Consider the following 27,053-nt stretch of genomic DNA (forward strand, 5'->3'; position numbering starts at 1 on the left):
AAACCTATGGCTCCACCTGATTATTTGTTCTATTTTTCATGTGGCTATATAAATGGCATTTAACTTTACATCCATCCTTCTTCATTTTTGTACGCTCTCCACTTGCGATTATATATTTGCGCCATCATCCATTCCCAAATTCCTTCTTCTACCCGCCTGGAACCTAACCAGCCTTGTCATAAACCCTCTCTGACTATCTATGCCAGAATCATCTTCATCAATTTGGTAGCCCCATTGTAGTTTAGAGAACTCATTTCAATTGCAATTGTCTATTATCGGCTTACCGATTTCCGCCCAGACATAGGTTGTAGCCCCGGGCCGACACCGGGGCCTAGCCAGTGGGGCATCCATATAACATTTTTTGCCACAACTTTACAAGAACCAGCATCATTGGTCTAGTGGTAGAATTCGTCGTTGCCATCGACGAGGCCCGTGTTCGATTCACGGATGATGCACACTTCTTCTTTTTGCATTTTTGTATATACCAGCTGGTAGTGTGCCCTAAGTTCCGGTGTGCAGCGGGGTTATAGGTGTTGAAGAAGCGGCGGTGAAAATTTTTTCAATCACACGTCAATGTTAGGGTGGGGTAATTGAATCTAGGTAACGTCTGGTTATTTTGGTATGAGGTTACAGTACAGGCTGGGCGGGAGGATCTGCTACTTTAGGTATAGCGGACCTAAGGTTGGAGATTGGACTGGAATGCTTGACCAGAGGTCGGGGCATATATACACGATTAAAGATAAAAAAGACATCGCAATTACTCCAGGGTTTCCACATATATAATTGACAGTACAAGGCAACGAAATCCACCAGCCCCAAAAATCCTTCCATATAACAATAATAAAACACCACGTCGCGGTCATCGAAAAAGCAGTAGACATATCGCGGAGGGGGTATCCAAGACGAGCAGTGCCGTCCATCTCATTTCATGTCTGACCCGCCCATTCCAAGGTCATACGCACCCAAGGGCAGATTCCCTGCTCCACCTAACCCAGACAGATCGCTGCCCGGGCCTGGAGCAGAAGTCGGGCCTCCTGCTGGTTGTGGGGGTGGACCGCTGCTAATCGGATCAAGGTTGAATGGGAGGAACCAAGCGCTGGGCTGGTAGAACTCGCCCGTTCCGGCCGGGGCACCTGGATCAAGGTGACCCGTAAAGAGGGAGTGGTCTGGGGTTTGGGCATCTACACCATTGACGGGTGGTGGGGGTGGCATTGAAGGGTTATTCGGCGGAACAAAGCTGGTAGGATCGAAGTCAGAAAACGACCCGTATACGAACTGCCGATCCAACTGTGGCAATTGATCCGGTGGAATGCTGAAGTCAAAGGGTGGCTGGCCGAATGACATGGCTCCGTTCTGGGAGAACAAAGAGGGCTGTGGGAAAGCACTGCCTGGAACGCCGGGAGTATTCCCCATGGCCATATCTATGGACTGGGGAGACTGGTCCATATTAGGGTTAGGAGTGCCGTCGGACAGTTTGCTGTTCTTCCGCGAGCGGGTTCTGCGCGGCACAGCGTGCTGCGGCGTTGGAGAAAGACTGGCAAAGAAGTCTTCCACGCTCTGGAGGTCAGGTTTCTGACCCATGACTGCGTCCTCGCCTGTCTCCTTGTGTCGAGTGTCTGGATCTTCCCAGTGCAGCCTCGAGACACCATGAGGATACTTGTCGAACCAGTCACCATATTGGAACATGGGAGCCAAAGAGGTGCCATTCTGCGTTGCTACAGATCCCTTGATGGCGGCATCGGCGAATTGTCGGTATCGGTCTTTGGCACTCTCCACCATGTAGTGGAACATACCCCAATACTTTTTCATCTTATTCAGATAGCGGTAGGTGTGGCGTAGATTCTCTTTGGACCGGGCTTCCAATTGCACATTCTTGGAGAAGATTCCCCAAATATGAACAGTGCTCGCCGTGTATGCACAGTACCCAGCAAAGGGCACGGTAAGTGGATAGGCTGATGCGCGATCGAAGAGCACGGAGATATGATGGGCAGCCTCCACGGCGGCTCGACCGGCGTTGCTCAGGAATGGCTTCGGCATGTCTCGAGGAGGCCGCCCACCAGGCGATAGAGGAATGGCAAATTGATTCAAAAATAGCATGTTCTGATGCGTGATAATGTGCAGGAATAAGAACTGATTTGCGATCTTCTCCGCGGCGTGAATCTGGAGGTTCTCATAGGTGAAAGTCAGAGCACTCGGAAGTGAGGCAGAGAACTCTTCGATTTGCCGTTTTAGTTGCATGTATCCCGATTCAGGATGCCAAAGTGGCTGAGGATCCTTTCTTTTTCCGCCAAGATTCAAATAATCGACAATGCGTCCCCAAATAACGATTGCTCGGATAATGTACGCTGAGACTCCCATATTCTCCTTGGCATTGGATAGCTGGCCGGAGTTCTCGGGTGTAGGATTTAGCACGTCTCCGTCCAAATCTTCCGTAGGCCCAGGAATCTCCATTTGGAAATGCGTCTCCTTGATGGGCAGTTGGATCTGGAGGAATTTGTCATTTCCAATGGGTGGCCGTTGACTTCCAGATGAATTATAACGATCCATCAAAAAGCATGCCCACATCGTGCGCCGCCGAATCTCACGATCTGTGAAGCTCAATTGCGAATTGGCGCCATTCTTTTGACTGAGCAATGGATCACTTTCAAGCTCCTGATGAAGCTGTAGCGCGTATCCCATCCTCAATGCTTGTCCTCCAAAGGACCAACTTCTTCCACCGTGACATGTTCCAAATTCATGCAACCCAAGGAGTAGGAAGACGGTCAAAATAGTGATATTCGGTTCGTCGTGCCGGCTCAGAGCGATGGCTGCTGCCGGATTGGCCCAATTTTCTCCTCGGAGGAAAGGAGGTTCTGAGTTGAGCTGTGGGTGGGTGGAAAATCGCGCGGATACTGCGCAAACAGCAAGGATGAGGACGGGGGGAACGGTGCCGGCTTTGAGTCGTCGCATGAAGCTGGGTTTATGTAGAAGGAGGTATGACTGGCCGTACACGCAGTCGAAGAAGACCTCTGCGAGATGTTCCTGGATCTCTAGAGAAGGCAAGAACTCTGCGCCTTCGGTCAGAAGTCCGGTGCCATCGGAGGACTTGGGTTCTCGGGTCATGGGGAAAGTCTCATGTGGCGGGCGACGCTCTCCTCGTGTCCAGCCCTCCATCTCCGCCGCAAATGCTTCATCGGCGCTTCTTTTCTTTTGGGCTTTCGAAGCCTGTGTTTGTACAGAGGGCTTTACAACCGACCGCCCGATCGAGTGCATATCTCTCGTTTCATCTTTGGGAATCGTCTTGATCACGCGATCCTCCATCCGCTTCAGACGTTTGTCCAGCATGGCCATATAATCGGTCCGCGGAGCTGCCTTCCTCGTCGTAACTTTATAGACGCAGGGAATTCGTGAGCGAGTGCAGTGTTTGCACGCGGGCTTCTCGCCCGAGCACCGGATCTTCTTCCGGCGACAGGCGATGCAGGCCAGCGGCAGTCGCTTTCTCTCTTTCCCCGCCTTGGTCTTCATTTCACTCCAGGCCGGTCTCCCATCTTTATCAAGTGGCCCTAGCTCGGCGCCTTCTCCGGCGCCGTCTCGTGTGGTATCGTCGCCTTGGTTGTCTAGTCCACCGCTGTCGGCCCCCGTTGCGGGGTCGTGGGCATGTGTGCTACCGTGTTCGCGGGAGCTTGCATGGCTTTGTGTATCGAAATCATCTAGGCCAGCCGTTGAATCCTCCTGGACTAAGCCGAAGCTAGCACCAGAAGTCTTCAATGGCGAGTCGTCAGAGTCGGCAGGGATCATGACGGGTGCGGATACCCCAGGACCCAGGCCCGGAGCATCGTTCAGCGTGGTCGGAGCAGAGCGGGGGTATGAAAGCTCCAGCCTGGGAAGATGCGATGAATTTTTTCTTCGGCGTGATGCGAAAGGTGGGATGCCGGGCGACTGCGGTGGGAGGAAGTTCGGGGTGGAGGAGAAAATGAGGAGAACGAAGGAGGAATATGGGGAAAGGTTTCGGCGAATGGCGGCTTGGCAACTTCGTCCACTGGTAGCGCCTTAATTACTGAGCTGTCACGTCCACATCAGCAATATCTGAAGCAGCGAATAAAAAGCTGTCTTACTTCAGCCACAAGACGACGAGCTTTATGGCTGAGCAAAATGAGACAAAAAAGAAGAACAGTGCTGGGGCCCACGAGGCTCGAGGGTACAGTTACATACTCCGTGATTCGCATCCGAGCTCGGCTATGATCGCATGGTTCGATCTACAACTTTTGATGCTGGAAAGGAGCAACAGACCTCATATTGATTCCCCGGGGATGATCATATCAAAGCTATTGAATAGATTATTTCACGCTATACCTTAGCTAGCACCCATGTTCCCCCCAAGTTCCCTGCAGGTGGTCCACATTCGGGCCGAACCTCTATGGTAGGACGATCGATCGGTTGGCGTCCGGACTGGCGACTGGTCCGAAAGGCCAGAAGGGCTCCGATCTTTGTTCATAGTATGTAGATGTATATAGTGATAGTTACAAGGGTCTTCCCTGCTGCCAAGAGGCTCAAATAACGATATTCCACTTCATCATTCTTACATGACTCATGATGCACAGCTTCTTCCACCGGCACCAACAGCTCTAAAGAAAATAGAAACAAACTTGCTTTCCAATTCCAGCAGAAGTCATTCACCCAATAGCGTAATGACTCGATTTGAGCTTCGTCCGATGCAGCTTTGGGCCTTTCGAAGCTCATCGCCTGCCAAGGTTCACCACTAGCTTATGAGGACTTTGGGCGGCCTGGTCGGCGCGGCGGGACCTGCTCCAGGGCATTCAGGATCTCTTCGCCGAGAATGGAAATACTGTAGGCAGGGAAAACAATCCACAGGCCGCTATAGTAGACGGTTTTATTAGATCAAGACTCAAGGTGACTGGGAATGTAGATCGAATGTGTCGAGCTAAACTTACTTGGGAATAATCCACAGAATGATAAGAGTGGCAGCGTCATTGTGGCCGATATTTTCAAAGCCCGAGAAGAACTCATTCAGCCCTATCAAAGTCAATACCAAACACTACCTAATAAGTAAACGGAAATCGACTTACAGTAGAGGATAGTCTTGCTCAGAGTCATGACCGACGCGGTGAAAGCAACCAGGAGTGCGATTGCACCAGTTCGTCCAGCAACCACCTTCTCACCAGTCAGAAGCCACACGAAGCCCTTCTTGACCTTCTTGCCGCCGCGACCAGTAACGACCGTGGCACCGTGTCGGTACACAATCCATAGGTAATACAAGTAGCCCAGGGTCTCGACCACGTTCATCACGGTCTGCGCGGCAGTGAAACCATTACGCGCATTGTACGCGGGCCAACCATAAAGGTAATCGACAGTCCCGTATAGCGCATAGAGGGTCCAGATGGGCGAGTGCAGGCGACCTCCCGGCATACTATGCGGTCGCAAGAGTACATAAGTCGCATCCCATATGACTAGAGGAACGGAGACGACGAGCCAAATTGTTAGCGCAGCAGATGGAGTATGAACCCATTTGCGCGCAGTGCCGTTGGTGGTTGGCGCAGGGGACGACTTGACGAGCTCTTTGGCAGCTTTCTCCGGCGAGGGAAAGTCGCGGGGATGATGTCGCGTGGAGACCATGACAGGCTAGAGCGGGTCGCGAGGATCTTAAAAGGGGGAGGAGAAGTGTCGCGCGACCTCGATGAGTAGAAGGAGCTGTACCACCGCAAGGGGGAAAAGTGCAGGAATGAACCTTCACATCCGGGCCGAGGGGCATAGAATTCAGAGAAAAAAGCAATGTTCCAGACTGGCGCCCCTCAGGGAGAATAATGCTGGGGGTAGCATGCCAGGTGATCCGAGAGCTCGTCCAGTCCAGAGTTCCCCAAAGTTTCCCCAATTCGCCTCGATTGCCTCGACTGACGGGCAGTGACGTCGTTGGAGTACCCGAGGTGATCGTTTGCGGGTAAATCATGCAGTGCGAGCAGCACGCTTTGGGCGAGGATTTGCCTTCCGGCCAGGCCTGGATATTCCATGATTATTGATGTAATGAAATGTGATAATGTTCCCCCTTCAAGGTTCTTTAACTGTTGCAAAGCCATGACCATGACTTTTCTTTACCCCGGAGAGGGCTCGTGCTTCTGCTGGAGTACCCAATCGGCGCAACTTCCCCTTTTTGCCTCCCTTTACGTGTTAAACCCTGCGCAGGCCACTGCTTATCTGAAAACTGATCGGAGATTGGCGTAAAAGGGGACCATATCAAGCGGGATGCGATCTAGGAGAACCTTAGCTATACCTACACTCTATGGGAGAAGATACCCTAAGGTTGGAGCTTCCAAACTGGAAGTAACTGAGGGTAATTAGGTACCTTTGGAAGGTTAGAAATCATTTTGTCAGCAAATGCAGTCGCCACTGAGCGGATACCAGATGCATCAGGCAGAAAACGTGCAAAAACACGTGACATCCAAGCCACCGCGAAATAGGGTTCGAAACTCAGGAGACATGGAAATGATGACGCCGCGATTCGATTATAGCGGACGCCTCAAGGCTTGACCCTATCCCTGCAAAGCAGCTGCAAACTCGTGTATCTCTCCGAGAATCGGCGCGCGATGGACGCTGAGAACAGCCAGAAGGTGCGTTGCCCAGGACCCTTAGCTCGCCAAGATACTCCAAGAATGCTGGTGCCTGACTTTCTATGAAGAACATCGAGCGCCTGGCGCGTGTTCGTGAGAACCAGCGAAAGAGCCGAGCGCGAAAGCAGGAGTATGTCCGTGAGCTAGAGCAACGACTGGCGACTTTCAAAAATGAAGCCCAGCAGAAAGACATCCAGCATCGGCTGGCCAGCCAGAAACTCGAAGCGGAGAACCGCCACTTGAGGACGTTACTAGGGTCTCTTGGAATCTCGGCGGAGCTGGTTCAACAGTATCTACAAATCGCCGATCAAGGCACGGCGGTCAATCGAAAAGTCGCGATCCCTGCGATGCAGCGACCGGTAGAGATGCCCGTATTGTCACCGTCTAGTTCCTCAGAGACCAACCCACGGTCAAGCTCTGCGCGCGCAAGCGCCTCGAGTGCATGTAGCATGGCGACTGATGGCTCAACCCCGAGGGAGACCGGCGGTACACCTACTTCCTATACACAAATAGCTTCCGCTCCTAATGCTTGTGCTCCAATTGCTCCTGCACCGAGTGCTTGTGCGCCGACAGCTTGCGCTCCCACAGCTTGCGCGCCAAGTAGTTGTGGACCAACCGGCTGCACACCCGTGAAAGTTGAGCCGAAAGAGCCACAGCTATTACAACAACCCTTACAAGAACCTTCGCAACAATCCTCTCAACAATCATCGCAACAGGCGTTGCAACAGCCGCCGCAACAGCCGTCGATCCAGCCGAAGCTCGCGAATCCTTCCCTCTGCGATTGCTCACCAGGCGACGCGATGGCCGAGTGTGACGATGATCTACTGAACACGACTCTTTGTAGCATGGCAGAAGAATTGATCAACCAGTACAATATAAACGGCATCGATATTGAGGAAATCCGAAAAAGACTCTGGGCTGGATTCAAAGCCGGGGCTAGAGGGGATGGCTGCCGAGTTGAGAATCAAGTCTTGTTCCAAGTTTTGGACGAGATCAGCAACGGCATGTGATCTGCTGTTGCCGGAATTATTTTATTACTATTAACACAACCTATTGGTCCCGGCTGCTGCACTACCAACTATTCCGCTTGCCATACCACTTGACTGCATACACCAATCCCAACAGCACGGGAACCTCAACGAGAGGACCAACAGTGGCTGCCAACGCTTGATTGCTATCCACTCCGAAAGTAGCGATCGCCACTGCGATTGCCAACTCGAAATTGTTGCTCGCTGCTGTGAAGCTCTGCGTACACGACAGTTCGTATCCAAAACCACAGCGCCGAGTTATCACCAGTGTGGCCAGGAAGATCACCGCGAAGTACACAATCAGAGGCGCCGCCACTCGGACCACGGATACAATCTGATGAACGACCTGACGACCCTGCGAGGCGAACAAGACGATGATCGTGAAGAGCAGCCCAATGAGGGACAAAGGGCTGACCCACACCAGGAACTTCTGATCATACCATTTTTCTCCGATCAGGTTGCGAAGTCCGAATCGCGTCACTATGGCTGCGCCGAGTGGTATACCGAGGAAGACACCAACACTTTTGGCGACCAGTGAATACTGCAAGGGGATATCGTCGTCGCTGATGACTCCAATGAACAATATGGCAATCGGCGCAAACAGCACCATCTGTAATACGGAATTGATGGCGACTAGAATGGCGCAGTACTCGTTATCTCCTCCGGCAAGACCTGTCCAGATGAGCACCTGTCGTTTTTTCCCTTTTGTTAGCTAGACATTACAAGAAGGTATTTTCGGGGGTTTATAGAAATAAAAACGTACCATTGCAATGCACCGTGCAATTCCAACCAAGATCAATCCCTCTCTCAACTCCTTCTCATCCGGCAAGAATGCCCATGCTAGTCCCAACTGCCCACACCATTAGTACTAATAACTCAGGTCTTACCACGCTCGATCAAGGACATACCATGAAAAGAGGGGCCACGATCCAATTGACAACGATACTAAACCCAACCTGGACCCACAACGCTTTCTGTCGAAGGGTCCGGTGCAGCGTTTCATATCGTACTTTGCACAAGATAGGGTACATCATAACCAGTAGACCGACAGCTAAAACGCTTTGATATCAGAAATCTGCCTCGACCCCCGGGCTTAATCCGGCCCCATACTGTAACAAAGAAAAGAGCTAAGAACAAAAAAAGCAAACTTACCAATCGGCACAGACACACCAACGAATTTCCCTCTTTGCAATGCTGGACCAGTACTTGGCACGAAATTTCCCAAGATAATACCTATAGCCATAGCAAGGAAGATCCAAACGGCAAGGAACCGATCCAGGAGTCCAAGCTGGTGGAAAACCGACTTGTGCTTGTCCTCCTGGCAAGCGCCATTCGAGTCCGAGACCTCCGTGCCATTCTCGCTGACCTTGTGTTCCTGGAGGTGGTGGTGATTCTCCAGGCTTGAGGCCTTGTTAGCTTCTAGGTCGGTCATTTCATGGACCTTGAGAAACTTTGATGAATAGAGAAAGGAGGGTGTTCATGAGTTTTTTTCTCTCTCCATATTCGCCATCGTCGTGTTCGTAGCTGTCTGAATAGTTTGCGGGATTTGGGCCAATCAGCGTACAGGGGTGACATCTTGGAACGGGATATTCAGGCACGTGATTGCCTGCAAGGTTGATATCTAAACGGGGTAAAGGAAAGGAGTAAACTATGCGGATAACAGAGCCTTTAGCGATAACACGGGAGCGAGATCGATAATAATACGATAATTGTGGTCAAGTAAATGGAGAAAAAATAGGTCATTTGACCAAGGTAGTTGAGGAAACTTGGGATCTATGGGATCGCATTTACATGCGCTGCCCCAGTATCTTGGGTAGACACGATGGGGAGAATCTAATTGGTTGATCAAATCTAGATACAAGGATCTTGAAAGCTGTTTTACACCTAAGTTTTGACATTTATTATGTCTCCCTGGGTCATGGCGATAGAGTGTGTCGATTTGAGTCTAGGAATAGAAGCCACAAAAGAAATCTGTCTGGCACTAGAAGGGGAAGTGCTCGATCTAGCTCCTAACGACATTAAACGGCATTAAAGCGTTATCAAGATCATGGGCCCAATCAATCCATATTCTCGAGTCTACTCTACTCCATATTTATGTTCATAATCCCCGGTTATAGAGATAATGTCATATTAGCAGACAATGAATTTACACAAAGCATTAGCCGTGAGAATAGCCGACTATGCAGTACACATGATGCTTAGAGTGTGGCGTCCAGCCACGCAAAGCAAATAATACAGAGATCAGCCTATAACTCATCTCAAGATAGATCCGGTGCCGTCGTACTGTATCGCTGTAATCATGTACTCGGAAAACTTTCGGCATCGACAAATCCCGAATATTTGACAAATCCCGAAAATCATGACAGCCCAGCCGTTAGACTTCTATCCATTCTTCGTTCACATACTCACAACTTCAGGAAAAAATAATCTGATGGGCCTAGTATCCTCCGTCTATTGGTGGCGCCTATGCAGCATATCTACACTATGGTGATGTAGCGCTACCTACTCCACCTGAGCGGAGAAATTTGTCGGCTCGGCGCGCACACTCGGTGCCGATGGGACGACAAAAGGCGGTATTTCTCCGCACTCGTATCGTTTTCCCGAGAGGTCAATGTGGAGATGGAACGAAGGAAATTGTTAAATCCGGATGACGCATGTAATCAATAGCCAAATGCCGACAAGTCTGTTCTGTTGTAGATGCCGATTGGGTGGATTGATCGGTGTTTCGAAATCCCTGGCCGATGCCGGTGCGTAGCGTGGGGGAACTAGGATGCCGGTGTCCAGAACCCGAATGACGCATCAACTATGGATAGAACGGCTGGCCATCTCGGTAGTAAAGTGACATCCGCGAAGGGCCTCCGTCGTCCTGGGCCGACTGGGTGGAGCGTTTCGGTCCCTGTTTGACACGGCAGGTTGCCCGATCGAGTCGATCGGAGGATAAAACAAGGGATCGTTATTGCGATGGGCAGATCAGATCCATACTTTGCTGTGGACGTTGCACACGCTAGCAACCGACAAAATGTGAGTATGGCTTCTTCGGCCAAGAACAGTAGGTATCGACTGACCTAGGCAAACTTACTAACTAGCTAGACTAGCTAGTAGTAGTTAGTTGGTTAACTAGAGGAAAACTCGATCCCCATTGCGCTGACCAAACAGTGGAAAAAAACGCGCACGGAAGGTCTCTAAGCCAAGCACACTGTGGGGGGTTTTCTGCAGTCGGCATGAAGCCTGGAGCCCCGCACTTTTGGGGGGGCGCCTCCCCGGTCTCCACGGCAGCCAACACTTGGCGACGCCGATAGATGCGTCATCGCATCACAGAAATTAACTTGAAAAAAAATCCAAGTTACGGCACTTGGATGGAGGGGGTAATATTCTAGAAACGATCCTGTTGGATATTAGTCTCATTCTACTTTGGGACATGTGTTGACATGTTCGAAGTTGCCCTAAAGTAGAAACACGGGAGCCGGGTACGACCCACGGACTGGATGTGAATTGAGCCGGTTGAACCCAGGAGACGACAAGCATAAGCCATGTGGGAACGAGTACGCCACAAATGAGTTCTAGTAGAGACCGTGGAAAATCTCCAAGCCCTCGCGGAGTATCGGAATCCAAGCTCATAGGACCGACCCAGTAGGAGTTTCCCCATCAGGAAGGACGATCGGGAATTCTCTAGGAGAATCTACTGAGATTTTTTCTTAGCGATTTGGCACCTGGTCAAGGTTAACATCTCATAGCAGTTGACCATGATCGATAGGAATTCTGAAGTCCCGTTGTGTTTTTGCGATAAAACATACCTGGACATTGGGACGCGGAGAAAGTGCGGGGGACAGGTCAGTGGACAGTGATGGTGGTCAGCTTACCCTGTTTGGTAATACATGATTAGACCTGAAGCTGCCTAGTAGTAACTGGTTAGCAATAGCTAGTTGGCAGCTGGACGCTGGCGCGGAGAATTAACGGAGATGGAGAACGAGAGCGAGTGGACGCACGGAGGGAGTGGGAAGAGTGTGGAGTGGCAGGGTAGCAATGGAGATGCCGCCCGAAGTTTAGGCGGTTGCCGTGTTCGGCAGACTCGGGAACTGGCGAGTGGAGGATACCTCGTTGGTAATAATTGTAATGAGTTGGAAGTCAGAGATCTTGTAGAGTGAATATGAAAGGGAAGTTACAGAGACAATCTGGAGGCTGGTAGTGATCCAGTCCCCCTTGATATGTCGACAACGTGACTCCTCGACTCTCTAGAACTTCTCCCTCGCTTTCTAGCCACGACATATGATAGTTCTCTCCAAAGGGGGAAACAACAAGGAGAGAACCATTTGACCTCGAGTCCCAACTAGTGGCTAGCCCTTGATTATTTGTTTTTATTTTGTACCCGACTTGTATCAGGTATGTACTACACGACTTATTGTACTGTACAGTCGTACCTTCCTCTTGTCGATCTTTCCTGTTTCTCAGCTTCTCCACACTTTTCCTGCTTTCTCCTCCTTCCCCCCCCATTAATTTTTTTAGTTCCTGAGATTTTATGGGGAAATTACGACACACATTAACATCCCTGGCCCTTGGGTTGTAAACAACACTTTAAATTCAACCGTTTCCCCCGCCATCTGCAAGTCGTGACGCTGTACACCCTTCAATCTCTCCTCCTGCTTCCGCTGCGCAGTTCAGCTCCCTCGGTACATCCCGAGTCCCTGAATTTGCCCGGACAAGCTTCTCACCCCCTAGCAATCATGAAGCTCGGGTGGCTGGAAGCCACCGTCCTCACGGCCGCCACGGTCGCCAATGCTAAGGTTTGTCACCCCATGAGCTTGAAATATACCTCGCGATAGCCGATGGCCTCATCTCCGTTTCGACAGAGGGCTAATTGTACCCTTTTTGAAATAGGACCTCGCATACTCCCCTCCCTACTACCCATCCCCATGGGCTACCGGCGAAGGCGAGTGGGCCGAGGCCTATCGGCGGGCCGTGGATTTCGTCTCTAATTTGACTCTGGCGGAGAAGGTGAATTTGACAACCGGTGCTGGGTATGTGATTCATGACGACGAGACTACGCCTGGGAAGGAATTGGTGCTGACAGCCTACGCAGATGGGAACAAGAACACTGTGTCGGTGAGACCGGTGGTATCCCCAGGTAAGATTGCGACACAGCAACCAAAGATAAAAAAGGGAGAAAGCAATTGACAGGTGACGATGAAATAGACTTGGAATGTGGGGAATGTGCATGCAAGATTCACCCCTCGGTATTCGTGACTGTATGGCGATCCTGCGCTTCTCAATATCGAACTCAACTAATTGATTATCCGCAGCCGACTATAACTCGGGTTTCCCGGCCGGTGTCAATGTGGCCGCCACCTGGGATAAGCGACTTGCCTACCAACGTGGTGTGGCAATGGGCGAAGAGCACCGTGACAAGGGTGTTGATGTTCAGCTTGGACCGGTCGCAGGCCCCCTGGGCAAATATCCCGACAGTGGCCGTGTCTGGGAAGGATTTTCGCCCGATCCTGTTCTGACTGGTGTGATGATGGCCGAGACCATCAAGGGTATCCAAGATGCTGGTGTCATTGCTTGCGCCAAGCACTTTATCGGCAATGAGCAGGAGCACTTCCGCCAGGCCGGTGAGGCTCAGGGATATGGATACAACATCACCGAGAGTGTCAGCTCCAACATCGATGACAAGACCATGCACGAGCTCTACCTCTGGCCCTTTGTCGACTCGGTCCGTGCCGGCGTCGGCTCCGTCATGTGCTCGTACAACCAAATCAACAACAGCTACGGTTGCTCCAACAGCTACACCCTGAACAAGTTGCTTAAGGGCGAGCTTGGTTTCCAGGGCTTCGTTATGAGTGACTGGGGTGCGCACCACAGTGGTGTTGGCGATGCCCTGGCTGGTATGGATATGTCGATGCCCGGTGATGTGGTTCTGGGCAGCCCTTACTCGTTCTGGGGTACCAACTTGACCGTCTCTGTGCTCAACAGCACCATCCCCGAGTGGCGTCTGGATGATATGGCCGTTCGTATTATGGCTGCCTACTACAAGGTTGGCCGTGACCGTGTCCGTACTCCTCCTAACTTCAGCTCCTGGACTCGTGATGAGTATGGCTTTGAGCACTACATTGTGAGCGAGAACTACGTGAAGCTCAACCAGCGTGTCAACGTCCAGCGCGATCACGCCAATGTCATTCGCAAGATTGGCTCTGACAGCACTGTCTTGCTTAAGAACAACGGTGGCCTACCTCTTACTCACCAGGAGCGCCTGGTTGCTGTTCTGGGAGAGGATGCTGGCTCTAATGCCTATGGTGCCAACGGCTGCAGTGACCGTGGTTGTGACAACGGTACCCTAGCAATGGGCTGGGGCAGTGGAACGGCCAACTTCCCGTACCTGATCACTCCCGAGCAGGCCATCCAGAATGAGGTTCTGAACTACGGCAATGGCCAGACCAACGTCTTTGCCGTCACGGATAACGGGGCCCTCGACCAGATGGCTTCCGTTGCCTCTACTGCTAGTGTCGCCCTGGTCTTTGTCAACGCCGACTCGGGCGAGGGCTACATCAACGTTGATGGCAACATGGGTGACCGCAAGAACATGACTTTGTGGAAGAACGGCGAGGAGGTCATTAAGACCGCTACTGCCAACTGCAACAACACCATCGTGATCATGCACACCCCTGGCTCCGTTCTTGTTGGAGACTGGTACGACAATGAGAACATCACTGCCATCGTCTGGGCCGGTCTTCCTGGCCAAGAGAGTGGTCGCAGCTTGGTTGATGTCCTCTACGGCCGCATCAACCCCGGTGGCAAGACACCCTTCACCTGGGGCAAGGAGCGCAAGGACTACGGTGCTGCCATTCTGACCGTGGCCAACAACGGCAATGGTGCTCCCCAGGATGACTTCACCGAGGGCAATCTGATTGACTACCGCCGCTTCGACAAGGACGATGTGGAGCCGATCTTCGAGTTTGGCTTCGGTCTGAGTTACACCAAGTTTGAGTTTTCCGATCTGAAGGTCAAGGAGCTGAGCGCCGACAAGTACAGCGCAACCACTGGCAAGACCAAGCACGCCCCCGTCCTTGGTAAGGCTGGCAAGGCCTCGGACAACCTCTTCCCCAGCGGTATCAACCGTGTTCGCCAATACCTCTACCCCTGGTTGAACTCGACCAACCTGAAGGATTCGGCCGCCGACCCTCACTATGGTATGGATGCGAAGGATTACATTCCTGACGGCGCTACCGACGGCACCCCCCAGGAGCTCTTGCCTGCTAGCGGCCCCTCGGGTGGCAATGCTGGTCTCTTTGAGGATCTCATCCAGGTCACTGCCACTATCACCAACACCGGCTCGGTCGCAGGTGACGAGGTTCCTCAGCTTGTGAGTAATCCCGCAATTGAAAACGAAACGAAGTATATGTTCTGACCTTTTCTAGTACGTCTCCCTTGGTGGTGAGGATGACCCCGTCCGAGTCCTCCGTGCCTTTGACCGTGTCACCATCGGCGCTGGCCAGGAGATCCAGTGGACTACTACTTTGACCCGCCGTGACCTGTCCAACTGGGATGTGGCCTCGCAGAACTGGGTCATCAGCAGCGCCCAGAAGAAGGTGTACGTTGGTAACTCGTCACGCAAGCTGCCTCTCTCGGCCGACTTGCCTAGCGTGCAGTAATTGGATTGCACCGTTGCAACGTTGGTTTTTTATATCCACATTTGGCAATAGTGGAGACTTTTCTCTTCTTCTTTGGAAATTCCGGCTCTCTTGTGGTCTTTTGCAATGACCACTAATATTGCATTCTGCACATAGTTTACATTGGCACTTGCTTGCCCTCCTGACGAGATTCCGAATCAGAAATTATTATTTTTCTGTAAGCCCATGGAATTGAATTGTTGACAAAGAACAGCGTAAGCAGAATCTCCAACCTAAGGTTAAGGGTCCACGACCGGGCGGATCGAGCCGCAATGGTGTGATCGACTTCCCCACATTTTGTAGTCATCTTTACTCCTCCATACTTCAACATAAAAACAGCATCAACCCTCCAAACATCACCTACATATCCATCTCTCATCAAGAATCAATTCTTCCTCAATCACCATGCAAGCAATCCGCGTCCACCCCTCCCAACCCCCCTCACCACCCTACACCCCCTCCAACCCCGCCTCCTCAACCTCTCTCCACCTCGACAAAACCCCCATCCCAACCCCAAAAGAACCAGGCTCCGTACTCATCCGCATAAAAGCATCAACCATCATCCGCGACATGCTCACATGGCCCGAAACATACGCCCACCCCTACAGCATCCCGGGAAACGACTTTGCCGGGACGGTCGTCCAGGTCGTTCCGGGTCCCGGCGGGCAGTCTGCGTTTCAAGTCGGCGATGAGGTCTTTGGCATGGTTCATGCGGATCGGCCGTGCACTTGGGCGGAGTATGCGGTTGTTTTGGAGAGTGAGGTTGCCAGGAAGCCTGTTGCTGTGGGATGGGAAGGGGCGGCGGCGTTGCCGCTTAGTGGGATGACCGGGTTTGAGGCGCTTTTTGAACATGGCGGGTTGGATTTGCCTGATTGGGGGGATTCATCGAGTGTTGAGACGAAAGAAAAACAGAAGGAGGTGTTGATTACCGGTGCAGCTGGGGGTGTGGGCATTTATCTGGTGCAGTTAGCAGCAGCAGCAGCTGGGGTACGGGTTACTGCGGCGAGTAGCTCGAGTGCTCGGAATGGGGAGTTTCTACGGGAATTAGGTGCCCATGAGGTTATTGAGTATTCAGCGCTGGAGGGTGTGAAGGGTCGATTTGATGTTATTATCGATACGGTGGGTGGAGAGACGTTGGCGAGATGTTGGGAGTATGTTCGAGATGGGGGGTCGCTTGTTTCGGTGGATTCGGCGAGCTACGATTTTGTGGAGGAGCATCGCAAGAAAGGGATTGCTAGGGATGGAGTCAAGGCTTTGTTTTTCATTGTGAGGGGGAGTAGTCGGGCTTTGAGTTTTTTGGGGGAGTTGGTGGATCGGGGATTGTTGAAGGCTTTTGTGGCGGGTAGTTATCCCATTGATCGGGCGAGGGAGGCTTATGACTTTGCGAATGGCCGGTATACGGGTAGGGGGAAGGTTGTACTTACTTTGTGAGGTTTATTAGATTGAAGGAAAAAGCAAATGGACAAAAATAGAATCAGATATGAAAGTATTAAGAAACTGCTGAAACAGGACTCGCTATAATAATAAAGAAAACAAGAACCGAAATGACAAAAATCAAGAATCCCAATATCTATCCCTTTTCACACGCCACACCGTCACTCCGGGAGACGCCGAAATGTATCAAACATGGCTTTGAACGCTGATCCCTCTCGTGACAAAAGCGCCTTTGGTGTATCAAACTCCACAATCCGGCCATGATCCATGAATGCAATTTTGTCGTAATCTAGAATAGTGTCTAACTTGTGAGCAATGGCGATAATGGTTTGGGTTTGGAAATGAGTGCGAATAACGTTTTGCATGAGGGCGTCGGTCTCCGAGTCCACACTGTACATTGTCAGATGAAAGACCCGTAAGTAGTTGTTCAATGGGAGCATACCTGCTCGTAGCCTCATCCATGATGAGAATACTGCTGGGCTTGCACAGTGCCCGTGCCAGACAGAAAAGTTGTTGTTGGCCATGAGAAAGAATGTCCTCGGACATATCTTCATCCAAGCCTCCTTTTGATTCGAGATAGGACCACAAGTTTACAGCCTGCAGTGCTTCTACGATGGCTTCATCCGGAGCAGTTCCTTCGGGGTTGGCATTCTGTCGGATGGTTCCGTGGAGGAAGAAGGCTTGTTGCGGGATAGTGTTTAGGCGAGAACGTACGTGAGCGCGAGACACTCGAGAGATGTCTACTCCGTCAATATGTATGGAACCGTAGTTCAAGTCAAGAAGCCGCAAGATTGTTGAAATAAGCGACGATTTACCACTAAAACCAAGTTAGATAAATTTCAAGAGGTTATTCGTATGGTACCATACCTCCCGGTTCGGCCACAAAGAGCAACCTTTTCACCAGCGAGGATGGTAAGATCCACATCTCGAAGAACCGGGTCGGAAGATGAGCTAGAAAAGGGTTAGAAAAGGTGCCACAAACCCCACAATTTCAAACATACTCATATGAAGCTGATACGCCGGAGACTTGAACGTTGCCCTTCTCTGGCCAAAAGGTTGGCACGACCTCAATCTCAGTATCAAGATCCTCGGTTTTAGCATGTTGCACATATGACCGGATTCGAGAAACGGCCCCGATGGAAGTCTCAAGATCGATCCACTGGGTAACCAAGACTTGCAGAGTGCCACTGAAGCCAACAATATTGAACAGGGCAATGCCAAGCAGATTAATTGAAGGGCTTCCTCTCATGGAAAGTGCAATTGCAACCACAACAACAGCAATACCTGCGATCACCAGATCAAGTACAACACTCAGCCAGCGCTGAATGCAGTACAGCGTATAAAACGGTTTCTGAGAAGCCTCTAAAGCAATCAACTCTTGCCGTTGATAATGCTCGGACCATCCGTACGCCCGAATACTCGGTAGACCGCTCATCGCCTCCAAAAATTGGGAGAAAAGAGGTGCTTTGGCTTCGATATCTAGCAGACGAACCTGTCGAGACGTGCGGACATAGTATGTCCCAACGAAGTAGACCGCGAGGATAACGAATGGAATCACAACCGAGGTAACGTATGACGAGCCGACAAAGACTAGAAATCCTTCCACGAAGAAACAGAGAACTGCATACGTCGTCAGCTCGAATGCCTCAGGCAGTTCTTCGTCAATCAATTCCAAGTCTTGGCTGAATCTGGGTGGCGAATCATGTTAGTATTGGTTGAAGGAGGTATAAGCAATGCAGAAGTACCTGTTCGTGGTGGCTCCGATATCAGTTGATGTGACGAATGAAGTGGTTGCACTAGGTTAAACAGGTCAGTCAATGATTACTATTTTTTCAAAATGGATATTACCTCATAGTTGTTCCCAGAAGGATCTCATGGAAACGACGGGCGGTTTTAGGCACAATGATCATTCCAAAGACCCTGTAGAGAATTAGTTTAATCCTTGATAGATATCAAATCCAACATACCAGTTTGCAATGAACGCAGAAAAGAGTGTCAGGAAGCCTAGAGCACCATAAATACCCAGCCAGTACGTGATGTTCTCGTTCGGCCTTTTCTGATTGGCAACAGTCCACCATTGCAGCCAGATTTCTGAACAAAACCTAGTCAGTTATTTGGCAACCTCTCACAGCCCGAAATTTCACTTACGTGGGGAGATCAGTCCAAAAACGAACAGACAGGCACTGGCGAAAAATAACGCCAAAAGGTGCCATCCGATGTTTCGGAAGTAATACAGATAGACCGCCAAGTCGCTCGTTCTGCGGCTGGTACTGTCAATGTCGTCTTCCTTGTCGAGATTGAGGCCCTGTAGGGTCTCATCATCGAGGACGACGTCGGGCGCTCGGGTAGTCACAACAGTGCTAGCTTTGCTAGCAAGCATACTGACGTAACTTTGTCCGGCTAGAAGAGCGTCGTACGAGCCTTGCTCGATAAGATGCCCATCCTCATTCAAAGAGATGACAAAGTCGGAATAGGAAAGGTGGTGAGCTAGAAATGGATTAGAGAATGGTCATGACATCAGAATTCAAGATCCGAACCTGAGTTTGTCGCCAAAATGACAGTTTGTCCAGACTTTTTGATGAGGCCATCTGACGAGAAAACCACCTCTAAGATTGCCCTCTCAGTTTCTCGATCAAGGCCCGTCAGTACGTCATCAAGGACAAGGACCGGCTCTCTGGAGTAGAGAGCTCGCGCTAATGCCTATATCGATATTAAACCCAGATTCCATTTCTGTCCCCAGAGTGTTCAGAGCTTACCACTCGCATTTGCTGACCACCACTCAACCGAGACCCACGAACACCGACCTTGGTCTGATCCCCAGCTGGAAGTTGCTGAAGGTCCGTTTGAAGAGAGCACGACTGAATGACGGTATCATACCATTTTTGATCCCATTGAGATGCACCCACAATATTTTGTCGGATTGTCCCAAATGTAATCCACGGCGACTGGCTGCAATAGGCGGCATTCTCGAAAGCGGTGGAAATTGTTCCCGAGACTTCTGGGATCTCTCCAAGCAACACTCTCAGCAAGGTTGACTTACCACAGCCAACCGGGCCCACGATCATAGTGATGAGTCCAGTTGTGATTTCAAAGTTTAGCTTCTGAAGTACTGGCTCGTCATCGACGGACCATGACGCAGTCAAATCTCGCGCAACCACACAAGATAATCCGTGATCATCTTGCCATTCACTGGGTTCGATATCAATCAATCTGGGACTTTCGGTGCTGTGACTCAAGCGACAGTCTGTCCGTTCAGTGTCGAGTAAGTGCTTCTGAATTCTTTGGAAGCAATTAACGACTGCCATGAGATCTTCTGCTCCATCGACAAAGCCAATCATTGGCTGATCAAGGAGGAAGAAGAGTGTCAGTGCCGAGAATGCCATGCTATTTGTCAAAGTTCCTGAATCTTGGGCTTGAGCTATGATGATATAAACACCAAAGCCAAAAACAGGGGCAAGTGCCGAAGATGCATAAGCTGTGTGCGAACTGGATTAGAAAATATTTTGTGAAAATACTGAAGGTGCACCCACAGAAAGTCGTGATGAGAACAGTGTATAACCGGAAGAAGAATGAGGCTCTAATCTCCTGCGACCGTAGCTGCCGAATGTTGTTTGAAATGACCTGCGTCAGGCCCGTCATTTTGATACTTTTCATGACTCCAAGAACTTTGGAGGTGACTGCAACACGCTCCTCCACAGCTTCAAGCCATACGCCCTGCGCATTACCAGATACAACCGCCAGTGGGATTCCGATAATGAGACAGACTAGTTCCAAATATCAGCACAGATGGTTACCGATCGGGCTCATGGTAGTCAATACGTACTGACGACAACCAATGTAGAGGCGATAGTTGCAAGCTTAAGTAGCCTGGCCAGCAGCCACAGTGAGATAGCAACTTCCAAAAAGTTGGAGTAAGTCTCGTGAATTTGTCTGATGCCGCTGCCAATACGCTCGATATCTGTACTCATCAAAGTGACTGCACTCGCATCGGTCACGGCAGAGGTGCTCATGCGCAGGGTCTTGTTGAAGATGAGAGTAACCAAGCTCCCCCTGACCATGGTAACGAGACGACAGGTCTTGTGTTGGTACACGGTAAAGGATATCTATTATGATCAAAGTGAGTAACTTAAAAGCCATTACAGGAGCTGGTGGAAATAGAAACACGTACCGCAAGACCGATATAGACTATCGCGTATGCTGCAACAAGGCCACGGGCGTAGTTATCCGAGTTAGCATGCTCGGGCTCCGTCATGAAATGCAGCACTCGCTCAACCAAGAATGGCTGAGCAAAACTGAAACCAGTGAATGCCAAGCGGGGCAAAACACCCTCCATGATCTCCCATCTGTAATGCCAAGCCAAGGTCCAAAGCAATGCGTTGGGTCGGTACTTGTCAGCTAGAAGTTGAAGTCAGACCTAGAACGGATGGTTTTTGCATTTGAACGGAAATCACCTTTATTCCAGGTCTCGACCAGAGCCTCCGAGTTTGAAGCTGTCTTGATGGCTTCGTCGAGTTCCGGAAGACTGTCCACCGTAAGAGTAGTTTTTGAACCCTTCAAAAGCAGACCATTCAGCCACCAAAAGAGACCACGATTGAAAGTGCTAGCTGTTGACTCAAGTGAGCTGCCCTCGAATGGTTTCTTTAGCAATGATCGCTTTTCTGTAGACTCGAGCACAAGAATGATCGTCTTGCCAATGCAGCTTACGGCAAATAAAGCTGTCACTGGGAGGTTATCAGACATGAAGTAGATCGTTCGAAGACGAGCCAAATCGAAGAGTAGAGTTGTTCCTACAAAGAGGCAAATGACTGTTGATGGGCGCAAGGACCGAACATGCTCCAGGTGGGACAGGTAAAGGATGAATACGGAAGCGGCTAAGCTTGCAACGGCGGTTGGAACTGTCATCCTCGTACTGGGAATAGAAGGTATGCTCCAAAGAATCACAAGGACTAATTGGAGTGCTATTTGTATAGCCAATGCGACCTAGTTCGTTATCAGTTAGTGTGTGTTACGAGTTATGATCAGTTCAAGGGATGTCGAACCTCCTTAGCCGCGTACAGCCATGATCGATTGACTTTCTCTGTGGCATGACGAAGGTTCCAGACACGAACTGCTCCCGAGAGAAGGAGAAGCAATAGTGGCAGGAGAGTCAAAATTGTCTCTTCAAAAAGCAGAGTAAAGTCAAAGCCATTGTGGCACGACGCGTTGACGAATGGGCCAAACACGTCCTCATCGGCCACCGAGCATGGTAGAGGCGGACCAGGCATGACAGTAGTGAGGAATTCTGGTCTATAGCATCACTAAAGTTTTCTGGGACAGGCGATGAATAAGTATGAATGATCCAGGGTCCCCTTACGAACGGTGGTGATCGCTGATGCCTTGGGGAAAGTGGGGCGATCATTCCAGCCTTGGAGCCCGACCGGAGGGTCTCTTACTCACAATAGAAGCATAGAGTAGCATTCTCATCTGCCCATTTCTTTAAAGTATGACCGGAATTACGATATTCTCTATGGAAGTTTTCCTACGAAGAAGAGTTCTCGTCACTGGCCCATTTGATCTCTCTGACCCGAATTCCGAAAAGGGTGAGCTCGACCTGGTTCAGGCCACCCACTTTTGTACAAAACGTGAGCAATCATGACTCAAAAGGCAGCACAATTTACGATGACTGCATATTTCGGGAGTGTAGCAAAGATGGCAAGTCATGCGAAAGTTCTTAAGGATCTAGTTCAACTCATTATTAGCTAGTTTGTATTTGACTCGACAACCTCCAAGTAGTTTGAGAGAAAAACGTGATAGGATCACACTAATTGAAGATCGCCAAGACTCTGCTAAACACAAAAGGCAAAAGCAAAAGGCAATAGAACGACCAAAATAAGGCTGGCCTCATACAGCAGAATAAGCCGTATCGTAAGCTGGCTGAGGTCTCTTCTCCACACGGTCGCGAGCCAAATTTCGAGTCATCACACCAGCTGAAAGATAGTTGATCATGACCAGAAATTCTGGAACCGTGCCAAGGATGACCATGACAGCTAGGCTTCCACTGGACGTATTTTGATACTTGAAAGCGATCACGATCGCGTAGATAACACGCACTCCGATCAGAGGCATGGCAATCCCTACAGCCAAAAGAAGCTTCTTTTCGTCGCCGACTCGGCGGGGATGAGCATTTGCTCTGACCGAGAGTATCACCAGACCTAGCACGATGATCCAACCCGTGGCAAAGATGATGAGCCCTATTTCCAACAAGTGAGGGTTTTTGCCACTGGCAGCGGCGAGGCCAATTCCACCAGCGATGACCATATGGGGAATAAGAAGGCCAAAGGAACCAAGAAACGCAGGAAGTGCCGATTGAATTGAGTGGTTGCTTTACGAGAGTTAGCTTGATAGATTCAAAATGGTGTGACTACATTGAGACTTACGCTTCGTGAAGAATTCCAAGCGCTGCTAGTAGTAGAGGCGAGAGACCGATTCCGTTGATAATCGAAGCAGACGTACTGGGCTTGCCAGTTGTGGAAAGTGCGTGGTATGCCATGCCGTTTCCTACTAATCGTAGGCCGCACATCGCGAAGACATATAGCCATCCAACTAATCCATACTTGCCGTGTGTAATGAAACAGTATATGGCGGGGAGGGAAGCAATGGCGTAGAAAACCAGCTGAGCTAGCTCAAGACCCTCGGTTGAGGTTGTCATGATGGAGCAAGTTTGGATCTTTCGTAGAGGGTGTGTATGAAGGAACAGGAACTGTGAATCGCTAAGAAATGATGAACAAGTCGTGGGATATGAAATTGGATACAGCGCGAAAACGTGGGTGAATCCAGCATTTTATGTGATAACAAAGCTTAGTTGCTCTATTTCTACCTCTCGTGGGGACCACATGCTCCACGTAGTGAGATTAATCGAGAACCGTGAACCAGGGAGGCTGTGAGCTTGATGCCGAAAGCGAGGATCGTCATGGTGTTGGATTTCGAAGCCGCAGCCTAGTAATTCAAGTAGAGTCGGTTGGCGGAGACGTCCTCGCTAGGGCTTGTCAGCTCAGGAGAGTTAACTAGAGTTGGAGTTCTAGCCGAAACCGAGATTTAGCGTCTGCGTGGAGGGGATGCTTAGTTCCACTCATATCCACATGTTACTGGTCGATCAATGGCCCCTGAATTTTCCAGAATCAAGCACAGGTCAGAGAACGTCAACTTGAAAAGACCGCCACCGCAATCTAGGGACTGACGAGGCTGGTCATGGATTTGGGCGCCCACCATGGACTAGACACGTTGCGTGTCCGGAATGAACCAAACACTCAACATTTTAAACATCTACCCTAGGATAGTATGAAGTTATTTCCCCAAGAGTAGTGCCTCGTAAGGCAACATTAATACAATTTAAATTCTTGAAATTGCGAACATATTAAGATAACATATCGACAACACTCCGCATTGTCAAAGGAGACGATGCTTCATTCGCAGAATTTCCCACTGCAATCGTTCTGAGCGGCCAAGCCAAAGCCCACTTCCAATCAGCAGGCATGATACTGTCAATCCCTCGTACTTCCTTTTCTGGAATACCGCGCAGCCACCAGATATTCTCCACACCTTTAGCTAGCGCGAATAGATGTGCTAATATCGCAAGAGCTCGCGGTCGATTCTCACCAACATAATCAAGAAATAATTTTGGCACGACCGGTGGAAACCCGTTAAATATCTTCCGTATGACATACTCTGGCTGTTGATCTTGAACAGCAAGATACAAGCGCTCAAGGTAAGCGATAGTTCCGCGATAAACATTCTCAACCGTATCTGTCATCTCTTCCCGGTGATAATCCAGAAGATAGCGGAAGGGCTTGGCAGGAATATTGGAGTCACTGTAGTCTCGATTCCAGATTGTCGGTTGTGCAACAAGTAATGGACATAAGCGAGAATCTGATGCCATTAATTGGTGATAAACAGTCTTCATGACTGTTCGAATGCCACGTGCCATTGACAGCCATAGAATTGGGGGCTCATAAGGCTTAGGGGTGCCTTCCGACCGTAGAAATAAGGTATATAGAGATATCAAGACAGCATTCAGACAAACTGATTCGCTCGTATTGCCATCAAGTCTTGCCGTCACGGGGCGATGCCCTTTGAGAGCAGAGTCAATGTACCCATGATGAACAGGTCGGAGAGAGGGGGCTTCCCCAGGGAGCAATGTTGCACGATGTGCTGCGCCAAGCGCGAGCAAAGTGTGAAGAAGCGGTTCATACTCGAATGCCATCTCAGGTACCGAGACGCTCCACATTTCACGGACAGATTCCAGTTGAGCGGAGCTCATTGTATCTGCAGTTGCGGTGATCCAGTGGTGCATGAGGCGCAGCTCGAGGACCCGCCTCCCTCCAAGTTCTGGGGAAGGTAGACTCGGTCGAGGGCTTTCATTTTTCCTTCGGCAAACAAGCGTAGTTGCTGATTTAGAGCTTGGCTGACTGGGGTTATAGATCCGTGTGGCCAGAGAAGGATATTCGCATGCTACATTATGGCGAGTGCAATGACTACATTTCGGTCGTGTTTCATCACACTAGTCGAATGTGAGAAGCCGTAGCCAGTGTATCAAGGATTAATGTATCTTATCTCACCTTAACCTTGCGTGATTTACATCGAAGGCAGCCAGTTGTAGACTTCCGATGGCTCAGACGTGGCGGCATATGCAGTCTTCTCGGTATCGCACAGAGACCAGCTCGGTTTCGGGATGGATGCGGTTTGAAGGTTGGCCAAGGCCGAACGGGCACGAGATTTCAGGCGTCAGCAGAGCAGTTCAGTATTGTTTAAAGGGAGGCACAAGGCTGTGCCCCCGACGACGAACCCCCTGTCGGGTTCGGGTTGTTGCATAGTTTTGGGTAAAGCGTGGAAACTGCCTGGTTATTTGATTGGGCAGTGACAAGGTCAAGCCCCAAAGTGGCGCGCATTTTATGCTTAGCAAGTGGGGCATTTAACTAGTGGAGTGTCTAAGCCTTGCCATCTTCAGTTGACGATGATCGAGCCATTATTAGGTTGTATCCTAATAATGTATAGAGCGTTTCCTATGGCTAGGCTGAAAGGATATGAATATTACTGTTGTATTATCGATGCGACGAATATAAAAACTTCTATATCCCCTCCACTGAGAGTGACATCTAGCTCATCCCAACCTTACAATCTCCTCACGCAAACCCAAATTACACAGTAAAGCCTAATATCACAACACCATGGGCCTCATCAAGACTGGCTTGACTCTAGCTGGTGGCTATGGCCTTATCAAGGCTGCGTCAAAGTAAGTTCTTCGGAGGTCAATACACGGGGATAACTCTGCTAACAAAGTATTCAAAGGGCTGTCAATGACTACGAAGTTAAAAAGCAGCGGCGTTCAAACCAGCCTCAAAACCAGCATCAACAACAATACCCTGGCCATGAGCCACAGATGGGCTATATGCAAGGGAACCAGACATACCATAATGCTTCTCAACCGCAATGGTCCTCGTCGACCGAGCCTCAGTACCACCACGGGAACCATACCAGCAACAATCTTTCCCGAGAGGTACACCCCCGCATTGTTGGAGACAATTCGAGGAGCTATGCGAAGGCGCCTCCTCCATATTATCAGGGTCAGGTTTTTGAGAGGCAGGGTGATGCCCAGCCTGGGTCGGCCCAAGAATACTATTCTGGAAAGAAATTATGAGCATGTCAAGGAATTGAATAAACCGGTGCGGGAAAGGCGGTCGGTTATTGTGTATTCGGTGAATTTGAGGCATTAATATCTGGGAGTTACGGAGTGACTGTTCATGATTATGTTTAGATTTTTCTATTTTGTGTTCCGTGCCACAAATTAACACAGATCTTGAAATCGACATTCTTGGGTTCTGTGCTTCTCATTTTCAGCTCGTGCGTTGACGAAGCCCACTAGTTCTTGGAGTTCTCAAATCAAATGAGATATAGAAAATCAACTGAGCATACGCAATCCCAGGCCGAATGATTGTTTGATTTGCGTTGTTTTGACGGGGGTGTAGGAACTTTGGGGGCCAGGCAAACCTGTCAACGGAGATCTTCTCATCTGCCAACGAGTTGCAATGGGCAATTTCGCCTTCGCTTTCAGCCCCGAATCTTTGCACCTTTTACTCAAACTGGCGACTCTTGCAAATATTAAAATTGGAGTTACTTTATTTGAGAAAAGTAGCGCCATGTCATGTTTCCGGACGTGTTGGAAAAAGACCATACGCGCAATTCCACCAAATACCAAATCTGAGGCATCTCCCGAGTGTTGAGGCAACCCCGCCTTCATTGATAAAAATAGCGACCTGGAGGAGATTGACAGTCAGCGAAAGATGATGGCTTCG

The 27,053-nt window shown here is 50.1% G+C and overlaps 10 protein-coding genes across 10 annotated transcripts; 4 read left to right on the plus strand and 6 right to left on the minus strand.

The window, feature by feature from the left end:
• Window positions 1-921: 921 nt before the first annotated feature.
• N7496_009870 (putative C6 transcription factor) lies at window positions 922-3,777 on the minus strand (the record flags this gene model as incomplete). Its single annotated transcript, XM_056702783.1, has 1 exon — window positions 922-3,777. One exon carries the CDS (start codon window positions 3,775-3,777, stop codon window positions 922-924), a length of 2,856 nt encoding a protein of 951 aa, XP_056551783.1.
• Window positions 3,778-4,743: 966 nt separating this feature from the next.
• Window positions 4,744-5,613, minus strand: N7496_009871 (uncharacterized protein; the record flags this gene model as incomplete). Its single annotated transcript, XM_056702784.1, has 3 exons — window positions 4,744-4,855; window positions 4,932-5,013; window positions 5,067-5,613. The coding sequence occupies 3 exons, from the start codon at window positions 5,611-5,613 to the stop codon at window positions 4,744-4,746; spliced, it is 741 nt and encodes a 246-aa protein (XP_056551784.1).
• Window positions 5,614-6,578: 965 nt separating this feature from the next.
• Window positions 6,579-7,612, plus strand: N7496_009872 (uncharacterized protein; the record flags this gene model as incomplete). The annotated part of the gene is made up of 2 exons (XM_056702785.1): window positions 6,579-6,602; window positions 6,671-7,612. 2 exons carry the CDS (start codon window positions 6,579-6,581, stop codon window positions 7,610-7,612), a joined length of 966 nt encoding a protein of 321 aa, XP_056551785.1.
• A 61-nt stretch (window positions 7,613-7,673) lies between these two features.
• On the minus strand, window positions 7,674-9,062 carry N7496_009873 (arsenic resistance protein; the record flags this gene model as incomplete). The annotated part of the gene is made up of 4 exons (XM_056702786.1): window positions 7,674-8,342; window positions 8,394-8,480; window positions 8,539-8,681; window positions 8,783-9,062. The coding sequence occupies 4 exons, from the start codon at window positions 9,060-9,062 to the stop codon at window positions 7,674-7,676; spliced, it is 1,179 nt and encodes a 392-aa protein (XP_056551786.1).
• A 3,289-nt stretch (window positions 9,063-12,351) lies between these two features.
• N7496_009874 (beta-glucosidase) lies at window positions 12,352-15,273 on the plus strand (the record flags this gene model as incomplete). Its single annotated transcript, XM_056702787.1, has 6 exons — window positions 12,352-12,411; window positions 12,506-12,645; window positions 12,708-12,752; window positions 12,821-12,873; window positions 12,928-14,984; window positions 15,040-15,273. The coding sequence occupies 6 exons, from the start codon at window positions 12,352-12,354 to the stop codon at window positions 15,271-15,273; spliced, it is 2,589 nt and encodes an 862-aa protein (XP_056551787.1).
• A 423-nt stretch (window positions 15,274-15,696) lies between these two features.
• N7496_009875 (NADP-dependent oxidoreductase) lies at window positions 15,697-16,722 on the plus strand (the record flags this gene model as incomplete). Its single annotated transcript, XM_056702788.1, has 1 exon — window positions 15,697-16,722. One exon carries the CDS (start codon window positions 15,697-15,699, stop codon window positions 16,720-16,722), a length of 1,026 nt encoding a protein of 341 aa, XP_056551788.1.
• Window positions 16,723-16,886: 164 nt separating this feature from the next.
• N7496_009876 (P-loop containing nucleoside triphosphate hydrolase protein) lies at window positions 16,887-21,989 on the minus strand (the record flags this gene model as incomplete). Its single annotated transcript, XM_056702789.1, has 15 exons — window positions 16,887-17,115; window positions 17,168-17,542; window positions 17,593-17,676; window positions 17,727-18,413; window positions 18,471-18,521; window positions 18,574-18,645; window positions 18,693-18,816; window positions 18,874-19,212; window positions 19,263-19,425; window positions 19,482-20,200; window positions 20,256-20,489; window positions 20,549-20,828; window positions 20,894-21,120; window positions 21,177-21,705; window positions 21,765-21,989. 15 exons carry the CDS (start codon window positions 21,987-21,989, stop codon window positions 16,887-16,889), a joined length of 4,338 nt encoding a protein of 1,445 aa, XP_056551789.1.
• A 622-nt stretch (window positions 21,990-22,611) lies between these two features.
• Window positions 22,612-23,413, minus strand: N7496_009877 (uncharacterized protein; the record flags this gene model as incomplete). Its single annotated transcript, XM_056702790.1, has 2 exons — window positions 22,612-23,086; window positions 23,142-23,413. Coding segments are annotated over 2 exons (747 nt in total), but the record flags the coding sequence as incomplete, so codon positions are not given.
• A 705-nt stretch (window positions 23,414-24,118) lies between these two features.
• Window positions 24,119-25,021, minus strand: N7496_009878 (uncharacterized protein; the record flags this gene model as incomplete). The annotated part of the gene is made up of 1 exon (XM_056702791.1): window positions 24,119-25,021. One exon carries the CDS (start codon window positions 25,019-25,021, stop codon window positions 24,119-24,121), a length of 903 nt encoding a protein of 300 aa, XP_056551791.1.
• Window positions 25,022-25,928: 907 nt separating this feature from the next.
• On the plus strand, window positions 25,929-26,398 carry N7496_009879 (uncharacterized protein; the record flags this gene model as incomplete). The annotated part of the gene is made up of 2 exons (XM_056702792.1): window positions 25,929-25,993; window positions 26,050-26,398. 2 exons carry the CDS (start codon window positions 25,929-25,931, stop codon window positions 26,396-26,398), a joined length of 414 nt encoding a protein of 137 aa, XP_056551792.1.
• Between the last annotated feature and the right edge of the window lie 655 nt (window positions 26,399-27,053).

The sequence above is a fragment of the Penicillium cataractarum genome (assembly GCF_028827025.1).
Source record: "Penicillium cataractarum strain IBT 29864 chromosome Unknown utg000008l, whole genome shotgun sequence".
NCBI classification, from domain to species: domain Eukaryota; kingdom Fungi; phylum Ascomycota; class Eurotiomycetes; order Eurotiales; family Aspergillaceae; genus Penicillium; species Penicillium cataractarum.